This window comes from Astyanax mexicanus, chromosome 1 (assembly GCF_023375975.1).
Source record: "Astyanax mexicanus isolate ESR-SI-001 chromosome 1, AstMex3_surface, whole genome shotgun sequence".
Lineage (NCBI taxonomy): Eukaryota > Metazoa > Chordata > Actinopteri > Characiformes > Acestrorhamphidae > Astyanax > Astyanax mexicanus.
The window spans coordinates 50,319,030-50,338,140 of NC_064408.1; the positions used below are offsets into that span (position 1 = coordinate 50,319,030).

Sequence of the window (19,111 nt, forward strand, 5' to 3'; positions counted from 1 at the left end):
TGGCTTTAAGAAGCTGCATTCCCCTATAGAATGTACTGTAGATGTTCACATCACTTCACAAGGAGGGAACATACACTATTACTATCGCTGGGTCCAGACCAGCAAGACTGTGGGGCCAGAACGGCATTGAGTTTTCTGTTCAAGAACCAGTGATTTTGCGGTTGAAAAGCATAGAACCATTCGGGAACTTGCCACTAGCACCGGCATCATGACGAAGGAAAAGCGCCCAAAAGTAGCCAAAACTATTTGCTCCCATCTTCCTTTGCACATTTAGAAACTAGAGCGACATCACATTCTTAATTCATAGGGTTTCATACAATTACGGCACACCTTTTGCAGCTATAACAGTTTTAACTCTTCTTTAAAGGCTTTCCACAAGGTTTAAAAGTGTGTTTATGTTTTTTTTTTTAACCATTCTTCAAGAAGTACATTTGTGAGGTCAGACATTGATGTTGGACGAGAAGGTCTGGCTCACAGTCTCCACTCCACTTAACCCGAAATGTGTTCAATCTGGTTAAGTTCTTCCACACCAAACTCCCTCATTCATGTTTTTATGGATCACTGGTGAGCGGTAACCTTGGAATAGGAAGAGGCCATCCTCAAACTTTTCCCGCAAAGTTGGAAGTTTGAAATTACCCAAAATCTCTTAGTATGATGCAGCACTAGGAGTTTCACTGGAAATAAGACGTTGATTATCCCCCCTCCACCAAACTTTACACAAGGCAGTCACAAACACAGTACTGTTGTCCTGGCAACCACCAAACACAGACCAGTCCATCAGATTCCTAGACTAAGAATCCAGTGGTCCAGTGGTAGCGTGCCCATGTGTCCGTTGAAGTGATTGAAACACCCAAATTAAATTATTTGAATGAGTGAGTGAATTATTTTTGCAATAAAAAAACCTGCAGAAGAAACTGAAGTGTATTTTTCTCATGAATGACATTCTGAATTCTTTTCCCCCTTTATAAATGACATTTATATGAAAATTATTATGTTACAAATGAATAAATGAAGTTACACTAATAGAGCGGCTTTCTAGAAACCCAAGGACACTTTAACATCATGTTTTACACACAACCACTAGTGAAAAGCAGCGGCCAATCACGTAGAGCTTACTCTCTACCGGAAACGTCCATCCACCTGGAGGACTGCATCAAGCACTGAGGAGCTGAGCCAGGACAGAGTGTTTGGGTTTACAGTCATATATACATCCACCAGGAAAATTTTGAATATCCAATTAATCCAATCTTCATATTATTGGACTGTGGGAGGAAACCAGAGGACGAAACCCACACAGACATGGGGAGAAGATGGACTACACCATGTACTTGATCACACCAATAGACACTATATTTAGATATTAAAGACACATATTTATAAGAGAAACAACCACACTGGTTTATTTGTCATTGACAGGACTTTTTCTCTTTCAAATGTCACATCAGAACAGGATGGGAACTTTTTTTCTCGTAGCTTTGCTACAGGAGACATGTCCATTAAGTCTTTAAACTTGTACAGACCTTTTGTCAATCTGTAGTCGGTCACTTCACTTCTCTAAATCCCACAGTCTGATTGTAATCTCACTTTGACAGGGTGAAGGTGCCACTAGGGATTAAAAGTACTCTGGGAAGAGAAGCTCTGAGCTGAGGTCCCTGCGGTACTCGTGGGATTAAAAAGTGCTCCGATTCTCCACAAGTACAGAGCAAAAAGGGGAAATTCGTCCGACAGAGGGAGGACATATCTCTCCAGCTGGGCCTGGAGGTCCCTGTGCTCGGTCTCCGCTCCTCTTCCCGGCCTGACTACAGCAAGCTGCTCCAGGAGCCTGAAAAGGTAGATAGAGTTCTCATACCTGCTCCAGTGAACCTGCTGCTGCTGCTGTCCATCACTGGAACCCTGCAAAACAACACATCACATTTTAATGGGGGTCAGCTGAGTTCACAAAGTACTTAAGGTTACAGCTCGAAAACAAGTAAGAACATTTTTTTTTAACCAAGAGACGACAGACAGCAATGTCTTAGCATAGAACATAAAGGTGAGTGAAGGGTGCACAGTGTCAAATCAACAGAGTGTTAAATTAACACCATGAGTGTAGCTCTGGGCCCTATTTTAGTGGTCTATAGCAGGGCTGATTTAGGTGATTTTCATTGTGACTTTGCTGTCGTAACGACGGAAAAAGTATGCCTTGCGTGGCTCGAAACATGCAATAGGCACTAATAAAAAGTTTTTTTTTTTTTTTTTTGCAATAAACAAATCATGTGTAAAAGCCTGATACGCTTTGACTTACGCTCTAGTGCATTGCTATTTTAAGGGCGCAGTTAGCTGGAGGTGTCAAACGCTTCTCAGCAGAGGATACTGACCTGCTCATTCATGCTTGTTCATTCTGTTTAATGTCGATATAAAAGTTTGCATAGCTGCCAACAGGTACGCACTATGGGTTTGTGCCTGTATGTGCATTGAGGAAGTGCCTGTTTACAATTCACTGGCAAGATGGCAATGTCATGTTGTCTAAGTTGTATTTAGTCAGTGGCGCACCTGTGTTTTCTTTTTTTTTTATAGTTTTATTTCTAGTTTTTTTTTTATTCCATTTTCTCCCAATTTACACAGCCAATTACAATGACAAATCATTAGGACTCCCCCTAACACAAGTAACACCTACCCACCCAGAGAGAGAGCAAGGCCAATTGTGCTCTTTAAGGGCTCTGGAGGCTGATGGCAAGCTACATGAACAGGATTCAAACAGGCGCTCTAATATTACTAATATAGATAGTAATATGCCAGAAATTCACCTGAACACACCTCACATCCAGAGCACCACACCCATCAGTGTAGATATATTCATAAGCAGAATTGCTATTTAAACAACGCAAGCAACTGAAACGGTCTCTTAATTTAACTGTTCCTGTAAAACCTGAGGTAAAATCCTGCTCATATCAAAACGAGAAAAAACAGCACTTTAATTTACTTTTAAAAGTACTTTCAAAAAGTCTGTCATTTGACATCCATTTTCTTCTGAAAATAAATTGCAACAGAAGTTACATTTCTCTCAGCTCTTTTTTTGTCAGTTCTACACAGATTGACCATTTCACTCAAAGCCATGGGAGCCCCGTGCAGCAAGCCGCTGCTCCCGGGGTTACTGCCTCTGTAAAGTGAAAGTCTGCAACATGAATAAATGTAAATCGGGACAGGCAGTGCTTATCAATCAGGACAGCGACTGCTGGAAGGGGAAACCAGTCAACTGGCTTGCATGTGACGGGTAAGTACCCATCTACATACTCTCCAGTCCCAGACTATTATCAAATGTCCTCTCTTACCAAAAAACTGAGAGTGTTTGCTGCTTCCGTGTAGGCCACTCATGCCCCCCTCCTCCGCCACCAGATAAGAAGTGATGGAAAAAGCAGGAGGAGATTAGGCTTCAAAGCCTGGAACTGAAGAGTACCACAACAGATGTTACTGGCTCTGCTCAGAGTGCCCCGAAGCTGGGCGAGAGAGCGCTGCAAAAAGCTACCGGCAACAAAAGACGCTGAGAGAAATTCAGGCCTAATGGTTTCAAGGGCATCCTGCACATTCAGAGTTAATATTTGATAGGTCCACCTGTTCCAGCTGTAAAGCAAAGGTGGCTGAACATGGCGGGGAAAGCTCTTTATGGGTGTCACTGCGCTGACTGCAGAGAACCGTAAAAGAATGATGTAAAACCAAATTCGTAAAATTTGGGCCGTGTAAAGCCAGCATTGATTCAGGGGATCGAGGACACAAGGCCTGGTGAAGGTGACAAGAAAAACGACCCGGCAATGATGCTCAACGTCGTGTGTAATTGCTCCAGCGAGAGACAGAGGAAACAACAAAACCACTAAAGGGGGGAAAAAAGAGGTTTGAGTTGAAGTTAGGCCTGTCATGATACGATTTTTTTGTGGACGATTTATTGTCCCACGAATTAATGCAATACACGATATTTTAGTAATTTTAAGACTATTAAATGCCACTGACATAATTATAACTATATATATATATATATATATATATTATATTTTTACTTAATTAAGTCCACACTGTGTGTATGGAGTCACAGTTATTGAAGCATGGCTGGCTTAAATACTGTTTACTAGGGGTGTCACGATTCGATTTTATTTCAGATTTTAGAGTCACGATTCGATTCGATTCTCGATTTTCTTTTTTTACAGCAGAGAGGCCTATGCCAGTTTTAGATTAGTCTGTGGTCAGTCATTGGTTTGATTCATCAAATTTACAATGTCTTATTTCAAAAGGTGGGCTTGATATAAGTGATGCAAAGTGATACAAGTGATACACCACATTAGGCACTAATGGTCAATTTTAAATAATTTAATTAAGTGGCTTTTTTTGGTAGCAGCAGTGTGCACTATTAAAACAGCAATGTGCAACATAACAAAATACATAATAAAAAAATACAGGAACAGTCATGTACAAAATAATAGAACAATTAGAGCCTTCACAATCTGAACTCTATCCTACTATAACAGTTAAACATGAAAAATAAGACTAAGAATGACAAGTTTTTTCTTTAATAAAAATATATTATTGACTTTATCTGAGAGAAAGACGTTCCTTAGGGTACCAAAACTATTAACATATTTGAGGCTAGACAAAACAACTGTTATTTTTACATTTTCAAGTTTTTCTTTAAAGAGATGAGAATGTCCACGTTCTCTGGAGAATGTCCGAGGCGTCGGCTATGGTGTGCTGCGCCATTTGCGTAGCGTGCTCGCGTAGCTTAGAGGGAGGTATCGTCGATCATCTTTTTGACTTCGATGCTCGAAAGCATGACATAATTTCGATCAATTACGATAAAATATCAAAATCGTGACACCCCTACTGTTTACTGTTATATATGTGAACAAACATACAAAAAACACAATGGTTGATATCACGATTATCAAAAATGATTAAGTTCATATTCATTTATTGTACGATAAATCGATATTGCAATTATTGCGACAGGCCTAGGTGAACTTAATGTTTGATTATATCAAGAGAATCAAAGCTACACCGATCGTGAAAATGTGGTGAAAGTGTAAAGGTGGGCTGAGTGATATGGAGAGCGTATCTATTTAGGTTAGATCATTGGACGAGTGTATGCTTATTTGGGTTAGATGTGTGTGTGCGTGTGTGTGTGTGAGCTGGAGGATGCAGGCTGCTGCTGCACTGCTTGTTAGCAGCAGCTTTCGTCTCAGCCCTCCAGAGGTGTGACAGCATGTGACATACTTTCCTTGGCAACAATGCCCACCAGCCTAGGGATCCCTACACACATCTTCTTCCCCTAACCCTTCTCCTCCCCCCCCTCTCTCTCTATCTTCCTCTCTATCTCTTTAGCTCTCTTGCTCTCTGTCTCTCTGTACCCTCAGCCTCTCTAGCTGTTTCTCTTCTTTTCACTGTCTCTCTTTGTCTTTCTAGCTTTCTTTTCCTCTCTCCTTTCCTGTTTAGTTCTTTCTTTCACTATCTCTCTCTCTCTATTTTCACTCTCCCTCCTATCCTGCCCTCCACCGCCTATCTATCTATCTATCTTCACTGACTTGAAAAAGCATTCATACCACTTGAACTTTTTCACCTTTTGTCACCTTATAATTACAAACATAAATGCATTTTATAGAGAGTTTAATTGATAGACAAATACAAAGTATTGCAAAATTGTAAAGAGGAATAAAAATGATACATGGTTTTCAAAATATTTGTCAAATAAAAATCTAAAAAGTGTAATGTGCAAAAGTATTCATCCCGCATTTATTTTGAACCCTCACTTAAAAATCCAGTGCAGTCAACTGCCTTCAAAAGTCACTATTTAGTTTCAGTATTAGTACAGCTGTTCTGTGAAGGCCCCAGTGGTTTGTTCGGAACCAGGCATGTGGAACCCATCCGTTCACCTCTTCTTCTCAAATTTGGACTTATCAGACCAAAGCATAGATTTCCACTGGTCTAATGTCCATTCCTTGTGTTTCTTGGCCCAAACAAATCTCTTTTGCTTGTCTTGCCATAATATGAATTTTAACAGTTGTCCAATAGGGCTGTCAGCAGTATAGTAACCTGACTTCTGAACAATGCAACTGATGGTCCAAACCACATTAATAAAGCAAAAAATTCCACTAGTTAACCCTGATAAGGCACACCTGGAAATTATTTCAGGTGACCACCTCTTGAAGCTCATTGAGAGAATGCCAAGAGTGTGCAAAGCAGTAATCAGAGCAAAGGGTGGCTATTTTTAGGAAACTAGAATATAAAACATGTTTTTAGTTATTTCACCTTTTTTTGTTAAGTACATAAAACTCCAGGTGTTCATTCATAGTTGTGATGCCTTCAGTGAGAATCTACAATGTAAACTGTCATGAAAACGCACTGAATGAGAAGGTGTGTCCAAACTTTTGGCCTGTACTGTATATATAAATATATATAAATATAAATATAATATGGAAGTTCAGCTTGTCATGCCACTGCTGGCAGTTTTTGGAGCATAACCTCTCTGCAAGGGCAGGAGAAAAGATTTATGAAAAAAGTTTCCACAGCTTCCTCTTGCATAACAGGACCAAACTTTTGAGTGTTTTTTTACACCTCTTCTCTAACTTATTCAACACACAATATAAACACAGGGCCGGTATGAATAAGACTGTCCATCTTGTAAAATGCTGAATCCTCAGCATTCCTAAAATCCCGGCTGGCTTCAGCATCTTTCTTTTCCTTCGTCATTTTCCCTGCCCACCAGTTTAGTTCACTGTAAGTCTTTATAAGGGTCCCATGATGGCTGTGTCAGTATAGTGCAAAGGTAATTATAAAGAGCAAGACCCTCCAGAGCTTGAGTTCTGACTCTGCTCTCTTCCCAAGAGCTGCATGATTACAGAACAGTGCTTAAAGAACAAGCTACTAAAGCGTGGAATACACAATGTGTAGCACAACAGAGTGGAAAAAAAACAAACATCAGAAAAATCCCATAAAGACAAAAGTACGCTGAGAAGACAATTTTGAAGCTGAAATGTCATTTTATCTAAATCTGGGCGTCCTGGGGCGAGCAGCAATAAGATCTCAGCCTGGGCTTCAGCAGGACTGGTGGGACTTGGGGGGGGTGTGAGGAGAAAATGAAAGGGAACAGAAGGCAAATAATCAGCAGTGTATGGAGACGGCGAGAGATTGGAAGGAAGGAGAGTGAACGAGAGAGTCAGACAGACCAAGAAGGAGGAAAGAGGAAAAAGAGAGAGAAGGTAAGAAGTCTGTGGGTCGTAGTCTGGAAAGGCTTCATTGATCTCTAGGGAACGCTGATGACTCGTGCTGCAGGACAGCGAGACAATACGCTTCTGATTGATCACAGCTCTGTTCTGATGATGCCTGGCTAGAACCAGGTCTTTGATTAGTTGAAGGGTCTGTACCTCCTCAAACTTCTCTGTTAGATATGAACGATATGGAATCTATGGGACTGTTCAACATGTCTGGATAAAGGATTGCAATAATGTAAGTTATACAACATACAGTGCCTCCAAATAATACTCAGGTTTACATATTTGGAGTTAAATTAGCATTGTGACATTTGGACTGTAGATCAGCCTGGACATGTGAAATGCACTTCAGCAAAAAAGAATTTTATTTCTTTGTAGAGCTTAGATTGTCTGCCCAAACCCGACCTGACCCGAGGCCTGACCTGAAATTTCCACCACATTCCTCGGGCCGGGTCTGAGATGTAGGCATCTGTTTTTTAATTGTATTTTTATTTTTAAATAAAGCTCTGGTGTGATAATCACAATGTTGCTAAGTAATCAATTATTATTGTTAACGAAAACGAACCAAATACAAAAAACTGAAAGTGAAAAGAATAATTTATTTATAAGCGCTGTTTTCACTCCCACAGTTGTACAGCGGGGGGTGTTGTGCCGATTCTGTCCGCAAAGCGAGAGTCGGATTCAGCAGGGAGTAGGATTCGGCACAACAGCGGCAGCGCGCCGGCACCTCGCGGTCCGCGGTGTTAGTTGTAAGCGATTGCGCTAGCCGCAAAATACGACAGAAAACACTGAGAGAGCTGCAGAATTATGTATGGAACTAGAATATGAGCACGAGGAGATAAAAGAGAAACAGGAGTGAGAACTTTTACCTGTATCTCATATAGGGTTGCAGCGGTAACCGGTTTCACGGTATACCATGGTATTAAAATGCACGGTTATCATACCGTGTGTGTTTGCTTATTACCGGTAAAATGCAAGCCAGCGGAGAAACTCACCCGCGCATGCGCAACTCTGCTCCGCTTCAGCTGCTCAGCACACAGCGGTGAGAACGGCAGAACGTGCATCAGACTAAACAAATCTCCGTCCGTCTAAAAAAAGGCTAAACTAAAATCAGCAGTGTGGGACTATTTCGGAGACCCGCCGAACGCACCCGAGGATGGTTATCCGATTTGTAATCAATGTGGCCGTAAAGTCACGGCTAAAGGTGGACATCCGTCAAACCTGTTCTCCCATCTCCGAGAACACCACCCCGCCGTGCAGCGCAAAGTATGTGTTTAGTTTATAATTTTAATCTGAACCTAAATAAAATCTCTTTGTAGTCGTGCACAACCCAAAAGCGCTGAGTTATCCGAAATTTGGGCACGTGGGTACAGGCGTGAAGTGCGTGCTACGACGGATTCACGTGTCCGTGTAAAGGTCCTGGCCGGACTGGATGTGAAAGACGCCATTCATTTACATGCGTTCATTTTCAAATTCTGACGTGCCTGTTTTTCATATGTTAAAACCAGACTCGGTGTGAACGCCTTAACATAGAAATCTCTATTGTGAGAATCATGTCAGAAATAAATCCCCTCTTTCTGCAGTATCTGGTTATATACCAACTTGGCAGTAAAACGGACGTTTACAACAGTTGTTGATCAGACACTGACCCAGGCTCAGTTTATCAGATATTAAATAATTTAAACTTAAATAATTGTACTGAATATTTTAAATACAGGATCTTTACTTTTTAGAGTACATGTAATGTGTGTAACATGTGTGTGTGTGTGTGTGTATATATATATATTGTGGCGTGGAAGAGGAAGGAAGACCCGTGAGACTCATGCTGAATGCTCAACAGCTCCTTTATTGAACCAGCTTGCCACTCACTTACAGCCTTTAACAAGACTAGGAGAGCTAAAACCAAACCCCACAGAGCTCAAATAGCCAAAGGCCACCAACCCAGCTGTGTGTCTCCCAGATGGCAGATCCAGAGTGGTGCCCACCCTCTCTGCATAACCCCTCCCAAGGGAGATGCCCCACCCCTGTCATCCTCGCACACAGGAGAACAGAAACCTGCCTGCAGGCAGCCACACACACAACCCAGAGCCGCCACAATATATATATATATATATATATATATATATATATATATATATATATATATTTTTTTTTTTTTTTTTTTTTTATATACACTCTTAATGCCCTTAAGAGTAGTGGAAAAAACTAATTTCCTTCACCTAATGGTGTACAGTTTATTTTTTTTTAAGGAGACATTATCTGTATAGTTGTTCCAGGTTTCTACAATAAATAGTTAATTGAACAAAAAACCTTTGTTGTAATTTCTTTAAGGGTCAGTTTAATAATATATGTAACAAACTGTGATACCGTGATAACCGTTATACCGCTGTATTTTCTGAGACGGTTATCATACCGTGAAAATCTCATACCGTTGCAACCCTAATCTCATACCAGAACACACAAATCTCTTTCTCTCTCTGTCTCTCTCTCTCTCGCACGTGAACTCCTCCGCATTTGACTTGCAGCACTGTGTGTAGCTGTTCTTAAAAATAATTTTGATTAAATAATAGTTCTATGCTTCTATGTTACAGTGTTAATTAAAATAATTCTGATCATATTTCGCAAATTCACACAGCCCGAAAACAGACAGTTTATGGGGCGGGTCGGGCTCGGGCTCATAATGACAGTTTATGGTTCGGGATCTAAGCTCTATTTCTTTGTTTATTGTTTTTTTTTTTAATTGTGAAAAGTTTATTCAGAGGGTCAATTATTATTTAACCCCTCAAACCACCAGAATTCTGTTTGGCTCCCTCAGGCGAGCCCGTAAGGTACCGTTACTTTCAAAGCGCCATGTCAAGGCTCGTCTACAGTTTGCTTATGATCACCTGGAGGACTCTGAGGCGAGACTGGTTCAAGGTTCTCTGGTCTGATGAAACCAAGTTTAAGGTCTTTGGTGCCAACCACACCCGTGACGTTTGGCGACAAGATGGCACTGCATACGACCCCAAGAATACCATTCCTACAGTCAAGCATGGTGGTGGCAGCATCATGCTGTGGGGCTGATTCTCAGCCAAGGGGCCTGGCCACAGCCTACCTGGAGATTTTGGCCAAGAATCCGTTCCTCCATCAAGGATCTTAAGATGGGTCGTCATTTTATCTTCCAGCAAGACAACGACCCCAAGCACACAGCCAAGAAAACCAAGGCCTGGTTTAAGAGGGAAGAGATCAATTTTTTTCAGTGGCCTAGTCAGTCTCCTGACCTTAACCCAATTTAAAACTTGTGGAAAGAGCTCAAGATTAAAGTCCACATGAGATACTCAAAGAACCTAGACAACTTGGAGAAGATCTGCATGAAGGAGTGAGCCAAGATTAATCCAGAGACCTGTGCCGGCCTGATCAGCTCTTAGGAACAAAGCTATAATTGCAAACAAGGGTTTTTCCACAAAATAATATCCACCGTTGGGGTTGAATAATAATGTATCCAAATATTTATGTTAAAATGTATTATAATTTATCTGAGCAACTTTTTATAATATTTTTTGCTTATAATATTGAGGCAACTTTTAATTAATGCTGCTCTTGTTCAAAGTTTAAAGGCTCTAACTTGTTAAGTTTGCAAAATCTGCAGGGGGTTGAATTAGGGCTGGGCAATATTATATCGTATACAATATATCGTGACACAGAAATATCATGATATTAAAAATCCATATCGTGATAATAGGGCTGTTCTGTCTTAAAAGTAGTCTATTATTCAGTGTGAAGCTTTAGGTGTATTTATTGTATAATTGTTTTAGTTTGCAGTTTATATGCATGCACTAAATATTCTGCAATATTATTTGCTGCATTATATTATTTTATGCTATATTATTTATTTTGCCACATTATGATTATACTGACTATACTGTGGACATACTATTATACTATATTCCTGAAATGAATAAATTATTTTAATTTTCCTGTATTGCCAAGTATACCGTTATCGCAAAAATACCCTGAAATATCGTGATATTATTTTAGAGCCATATCGCCCAACCTTGGTTGAATACTACTTGGAGGCACTTTATAGAGACATAGACGTGGGCTGGCAAGACATTTAATCTGGCAACAAAAAATAAATTATACTATCCTTTTATTTTCACAAAAATTGGCAGAACGCCAGATAATCCGGTGCACTTTATGTATAAATTCTAGCAGTCAGGTATTAAGGAGCACTCCACTGTGGACAATCCTCTAGCTGGTTCCTCAGTCTACACCCCGCTAGCACTGCCGTTAGCGGCTAATGCTAATGCTGCTGCACCCAGCCTTAGTGTTGGAGAATCTTCACTGAAAACTCACCCTTAAACAAAATTGTGGAAATCTAAGCTTACTGTTAATAAACGGAAGCACTTTACTTACCTAAATAAACAGTTTTCAGGAGAGAAATCTGTGTAGATTAACATCCAGCGCTCATTTGACTTTAGAAGGGAAACATGGCGACACTCTTTCTCACTTCGATGTAGGCATCTTTAATAGTTTCATTTAATGCACCTTATAATTTGGTTTGCCTTATGTATGAAAACACTCGTCTAAACAATGCACAAATCAGTATTTTATTTTGGCAAGCAATGTCAAAACAAAAAAGTGGCAGCAACAGGTAAATCCAAGTTACGTCTTTGGTAACATGTCTTTGTCCAAACCAAGCGTAATTGATTATTATTGATTTGGTACACTGGTCAATGTAAAAAAAAAAAAAAAAAAAAAAAAAAAAAAAAAATTCTTGATTCTCACTTTGCAATTGTCTCTAAAATGAAAATATCTACATTTTACATGCTTTGTTTAGAGTTAAACAAGTAGCACACAGCGGAACTGATGTAAGAACGGCAGTTTTTCTGTAGAGCTAGGTGAGGCCCTGCTAACACTGATGTGTTGAGCAGCCCAGTGGACATTTTATGTCTCATTTGACAAGATTATTGAGAACATAAACCAACCGGTGTAGCACCCAAGCAAGTAAAACTTTCCAGTCTGTAACTGTTATTAAATTAAAACAAAATCAAAAGTTATATAGTGAACACCACTGTACTCAGAGAAATCACTTTTAAACCTGCATCTAAAAAGTCACCAAGGGTTAAAAAAAAGAATGGATGTCAAAGCATTTTTTATTGAAACAATCCATAGTTTTCTCATGTCTGGTGAGTTCAGAATGCATAGTAGCAGGAAAAGGAATATCATTTCCAGAGCTATTACAAAACAAACAACCATAACTCAACAATCCTCAAGGTGAGAATAGAAAGCAAAAGACTTCAGAACTAAAAAAAAAAAAAAAACAGGCAATGGTACTACTGCATAATTCACTAAGACACATGGTGTGGAAAACATCAGTTTAAAGCTATAATAGACTTTGCTGTAACTGTTGTCCATTTCATCTGTGCAGGATAACTAATTCACAGAGAATTTTAATCTTGTCTGGAGGGCATCAGTGCAGTCTGTGGGATGGTATTGACAGATTAATTTGCCACTTTTTTTTGAGTCTGTCTGTGTACTTGAAATAAAATTAAATCCTTTTGCAACTCAGTAAAAATAATAAAAGAATTAGACACATTTTCCAACATGTCAGAAAGCCTTTATTAAAAACAGCACTGGAGTTAACACAGCTGAATGCTGTATTAAAGAGATAAAACAGGTCTTCTAGACTATACTATATCTGTACTGTTCAGGAAAACAGGCTATAACAAAACCTTAACCTGGAAAAATATAAATAAGATGAAGCACAGGGAGATGACACTCCTAGAGATTTATCCTTTATCCAGGTCTGGACAGGGAACAGTTTCCAAATCTCATCACAAGTGCACAGAACTGGATCTCCATCTTTGGTAGCTCTTACACGCGTGAACAAATGTTTTCCTCCATGAAGCTGAATAAATCTCCCCTGCAAACATGTCTAACTGATGAGAACCTGCAGGCAGCGCTCAGACACCTGACCACCTCGCTGGAGCCTGATATTAATCAGTGGGTGTCAGAATGGTGCTGCATTAACTCCCATTGACAGAGAATATTCGTTAACACTTTATAATACAGCTTGCGTTTTAGAGGGTAAGTACCATGTACTTACAGAGTAAGAACTGTAGAAAACTGTACACTTCATAATACAGCCCACTCCCTGCTGTTTCTGAGTAATTACTGAGTAAAGTACTGTGTACTGATAGAGTAAGAACAGTTTAAATCAGTTGAGGTGTGGGTTTATTAACCATTAATATAAAACCTTGTGGTTTTATAAAACCAAAAAGTTTAGGGAAATTGCAGGTTCTCCTGTGCTTTATTGGTATGCACATTTAAGTACGAGTAGGAGCCCATAAGTATTTTGTATTTACTGATTTATAAAGAACAGTTACACTATAAGGGTTGGAAAAATACAAGGTAAGTTTCATAAAGTTACCTAGTTGTTTTACTTTTACAGTTGTTTTACGTACAGTTAAAATACCTGTAGGACCTGGTAGGTATTTTGAATGTACTGGTTCAATGACAGTAGTAAAAGGAACTTACCCTCTAAAACACGGGCTGTATTATAAAGTGTTACCGAATATTCTTGTGAGTTCCTGATGCAATTTTAACAACAGCATGCTAGCATACATAGATAAAAAATCGAATGTATACTAATTAGTGGACCTCTAGTAAAGATGTCTATGTGAAATTAGGTACTTGGTAAAAAGAGGTTGCTCACTCTTGCCGAAATTCACTATAGTAAACGTTACTGCAATGCAAAGCAGGAATCATAAGCTAACATTGCTACACAGTTGCACTTCTGAATATACCACTAATAAAAGGTCATCTTATCTAAGAACATCTTCACACCTGCAGTTTTTAGAATGTGATTCATTTTCAGGTTTTTCACACTTTTGGATGTGGACCTAAACAGGGGAGACTATATTCTCTCAGGCCCACGCGAATCCAGACATTAAAATATATATATATAAAAAGAGGTTTTTGTCTCAGATTTGGACTTTTGTCCACATGAAAACAGTGTTTTTGCTCACTGACAATGGAGCTTTTTAAAATAAGCCTGAAACATGCTTCTATTCTCTCTGCAATTTGCAGATTAATAACATGTTCACAAGTAACATTTAATGTAACTCATATTATCAAACACAGCAGAAGCACCAAAATGCGCTGCATGTAGTGTTTTTTTTCGATCCACCTGTCCGGAGGTACAGTACCATTCCCGCGAACACAGATTCTGGACCAGGCCTGGACCAACAAGCACCTGTTTTTTTTTTTTTTTTTTTAAGAGAATCCCTTGTGTCTTTAAGTAAAATATTAACCGTTATGAGATCGCCTGTGGATGATGACATGTGGATTACTTATGACAGTGATAAACACTGTTAAATGGTTGAGTAATGTCTGAATTAATTATAAATTGATGCTAATTGTGGAACAGTGCATTTTGAGTAGGTTTTTTTTTTTTTTTTTTTTAAGAAAAATAATGTTATCACCAGGAGGTTAGCTCAATTAAATTAAATTTAAAACGGCTGATGACAATAATGAGCTTGATGAGACAATGGGGGAAGCTGTTACGTTTACATTTTCCTGATATACTAAAAAAATATATATAAATAAATAAATGCATTTCTTTGTGCCCTCAGTGAAACTGTACAGTATTTATTTCAAACTGTGACATACATTTATTGTCTTATGTTTTTTTTATTTTTTTTTTATAAAACCAAATGGATTCCTGCCTGAGGGTTTCTCTTTTTTTTATCCAACTATGTATGCTTATTTTATTAATTATATCATTTATCAAGGGTGGGTCATAATAATGTGCATAAAGCAGTATCTCTGGCAATCGATCCAAAAACTGCTCAATGTTTTCATGCTAGTTGAGTGTTGTTTTGGGTCTCGTGGCCATGGCTACTGAACAGCCAATTAGCAATTCCAGCTCCAACACTTCAGCCCAATGTGAAGTGTCTATTGTCCACTGTTTAATTTGCCAAGAGACATGCTTACAGCTAAATATTCCTAGCAAGCAGTACATTCATATCATTCGTCCATTTTGGCTAAAGTGTGCTGCTAGTGGAACAGCAGCTGCTTAACTGACAAATGACCTTTTGGTGATTGATAAGTCCACGTTCCCGATGTCTGAGATATAAACACGTTCCGGTAAAGCTATTCATGAACCGTATCAGAGTTCAGTGTTTGTTTTGACCCTATGAGTCACAAAATGCTTTAACGTTCTGGAAAACCTTTCGGAAAGAACATCAGCACCTGTCTCAGTGAGGCAGCAGTAGGAAATACTGCCACTGACATTTAGTACATTCCACACAGTGTGGAACATAAACTGAGATCAGGGTTATAAATTTGAGTTTGTGCACTGCTGGAAAAAACATTGAGCAGATTAGGGTGATGACGCAGTTCGTCAGTGAACTTTAACTTGCATTGGTTCAACGTTCTATAAAATCTAAAAAAAAAAAAAAAAAAAGTTACACTATATAATGTTTACCTTCCAGAAGTGAATAAAGTGTAACAAGTATTTAACTTTCGATGAGATTTCAGAACAGAATTGAGATCATGCTAATGTATAGCCTAAAATGCTCAGTGTTTTACTGTGGTGTTAATTGGCTGCCTAGCACGTCCTTTCTAAACTGTATGACTCTGTTATCTGTGAAAACGAAATATGACAACCAGCATCTGGAGATAAAAAATTATAACAGATATTAAAAATATTGGCTGTAACCAAAAATAGCTAAATCAATATAATTTTTTTTTATCAGGTTTTCATTCATTTTTTTTACCATGAAATAATGAAATAGCTTATTTGTAATTTTCTGGATTTTTAAAGCAAAAAAACGAATAAAAAAAATTGACATTTGACACAAATTTGACACCACAATTTTTTTTTTTTGATGATGATACATATTGTGATATTAAACAATGTAGGACCTGTAACGTCAACAGCCCTGCCACTACCTGCACACTGTCTCATGTCAGATATCTGGACCAACCGAGAGCTGAGTCAGTACTTTAGAGTCAGCCAAGCACCCAAAACCCAAAGAAAACAGCAAAACAACAATAATCGTTGCAAATAAAAGCAGCATTTTGGCTATAACTGGAAATATCTATGCAAAACTGTGCCAGACTGAGGTGCACAGCTTTCGACAGGCTGTCAGCCCAGCACGTGCCCAGCCATGTGGAGATAATGTGGTTATCTTTGTTTATGCCCGCTCCCCCTCACCCTGTTTCTCCGGCAGCAGCAGCCTGTCACTCACACAGACACAGAGACAGCGCTGTTCACTCTGAAAATGACAACGTGTATCTATTTCTACTTTTTGTGTCAAGAATCAAAACATTGCAACACGATGTGTTCGACTTAATTGTTACCTGACATCACACGTCCTGTGATGATGTACAATGCTTAAATGATATATCGTGCAGCCGCAATACAAAGCTCTTAATAAATTATGTCAAGTAAAGTTTCATTTATGTGAGTACTGCATAAAAATGAACTTAAACCTGCCGTTTGTAGGCTCCCTGCTGGCGGTCTCCCTCAGTCCCTGCTCTGAATATACAGCAGCGTTCCAAGCAATTTTAGGAGGATGAGGATGAAATGTGGTTTTCTAGCTCTCACCTGTAAAACTGTCCATTTCTCATTTAGAATAAACACTAAAATAAAAAGACTTAAAATAGATATTGCCATTGTTCAGTACAGACTATTAATTCTTTTCACAAACTCGTCTTAACACTGAAATAGTTTTTTTTGCCATTTCAGCTGAATACTTTGGGTTGCCAAATATTCAGTTTATCCCTAATAGTATCTGATTAGAAAAGATTAGGAATGAAGGGAGGACCAGGGATGACCGCATTTAGTACTATTCCTTAAAAGGAGCCACTAAATCCTACGCCATATTTTTTTCCATTAATAGCTGAAATGTGTTCCTTTGAAGTACACAACCATACCAAACATAGCAGTCCTGCTTAAAAATTGTAGACACAATTCCTAACCTTTATAAAATACTTTTATTGTGGTCATTTTTGCCTCTGGGTAGCACCCTCTCACAGGTTCAACTGTGCTATAGGTGAGGATGATGTGTTTGTGTACTTTGGTACAAGGACACATTAAAATATGCAGATCAATCAATCAATCAATCAATCCATAATACCCCAAACATCGCCTGACGTCCAAACATCTGCATCTCACCGCTATTGAAGTCACAATGCTGCTGCTGCTGCACCTCAGCTCTGCTCTAAACCCATACATCACCCACTGCCCCATCCCTTTTTTTTAATCCTTTTTCACATTTGATCTGTGGGTGGAATCATCACAAATCAGGGGGTTGAGTGCCCCTTTAAGACAAAGTAACAGTACCCTTAAAAATTAGCATGGCACATGTTTACATCAGGGTAAAACACTAAAACACATGCAATCTGCCCTTGAGCTGAACCTTGGCTGATCAGCAGACACTTGTGTGAGCTCCGATTTACAGAGAACTGCTGATTGTGGCAGTCTGGTCTGGCATCATTCCAACACGCTGTACATTCTCTGTAGATACAGCGTGCAGGATGATGCACGAAGGCGAAGAAACCCCTGACCTCTTAAGTTTACGATGGTACGATGGGAATATGATGAAAAGGAGAAGACGCAGGAGAAGAGGCAGAAGGGCCGAGGCCTGAGTGGCGCTAACGCCGGTACATCACTACGGGCTTACTGCTAAATCACTCAATCACAGCCCACTATATTTGGAGGAGCGAGGAGAGCGATATGAGAGAGAGCAAAAGCAATATAGAGAGAAAATGATTTATTTTCCCCAACACGGCCTGCCTCTTTTTTTTAGACCCAGGGAGACACAGAGGGAGGGAGAGAGAGAGAAACGGAGAGAAATAAACAGAGAGAGAAAAGGCAGGTGTCAAGAGTAAGAGCTAAGGTTAATCTTGTTCACTCCTCTTGCATATTCCCACCACTTTCATTTGCGAGCCGGTTGCGCTGTGCGTGCCTGGAAGATTCTATTTGATGCTCCACAAAAACAGGGAAAATCAGTGAAAAGGGGGCAGATGACACAACCGCTCCAAGTGGTGTTAAAGCCCTCGCGGAGAGGCGCGGTGCTCCGCAGGCCGCCGGTGCTGCATGGGGGCGGACCTCTCTTTCGCTGCAGAATTAATGCTCATCTAAATGCATAGGCTGTCTATTGTGCCCACGAGCATAGTGTCCCAATGTCCCAGCGCAGGGAGGGCCGCCGTATGCTCTGCTTCTGCTGTCTTTAGTAGGCCAGCGAGAGGAGGAGGAGATCACTGGCCTGATACGCTGCAAACTAGGACACGCAGCGCTTGTTCACTTCATACCCATCAGGAAAAAAAAGGCAGCTCAAACATGGCCTTGACCCTGAGCGACAGAGGTTCCCTGAAAATTGGAGGTACATTTTGGAATCATTCCCATGTCTCCTGAGCCACTCGCTGACTGCTGTTTGTTCCAGGACAACAGGGTCAAAAGGGGTAACTATGAGCAGTAGGCTGGATGGTCATAAGAATTATTTCCTTCAACCTTTCCCCCCCCCCCAAACATGACCATTTCTGAAGTCAGTTTATTCAGTTACGTACATTATCTAGCCACCAATGAGCAAAATAAAATTACCAAGTACCACCTACACACCCACTTCACAGGAACACATTTACCACACACATGCTTATACACAGTAAGCTAGACATGTAATCCACACATAAACATGCCATATCTTTGCTGATTGTTCGGTGGTTATTGTTTCTGGTTAATGCCAGACATTTCAAGTTTCCCGGAAGACACTGGAGTCTACAGCATATCAATAATGGCTCCCTGATGCCTGCAAGCCAGATAAAATCTCCCGTTATCTAGCACATGCACGCATGTAGGAAAAAAAAGAGTGCCAAACAATGAACTACAG

The 19,111-nt window shown here is 39.7% G+C and overlaps 1 protein-coding gene across 1 annotated transcript in view; it reads right to left on the reverse strand.

Moving 5' to 3' along the window:
- Positions 1–1,373: 1,373 nt before the first annotated feature.
- The window catches only part of mei4 (meiosis-specific, MEI4 homolog (S. cerevisiae)), a 112,132-nt gene continuing 94,394 nt past the window's right edge, over positions 1,374–19,111 (reverse strand). The window contains exon 5 of the mRNA XM_022664975.2: positions 1,374–1,893. Coding sequence (XP_022520696.2) covers positions 1,606–1,893 — 288 coding nt within the window. The 3' untranslated portion in view covers positions 1,374–1,605. The remainder of the gene's footprint in view (positions 1,894–19,111) is intronic.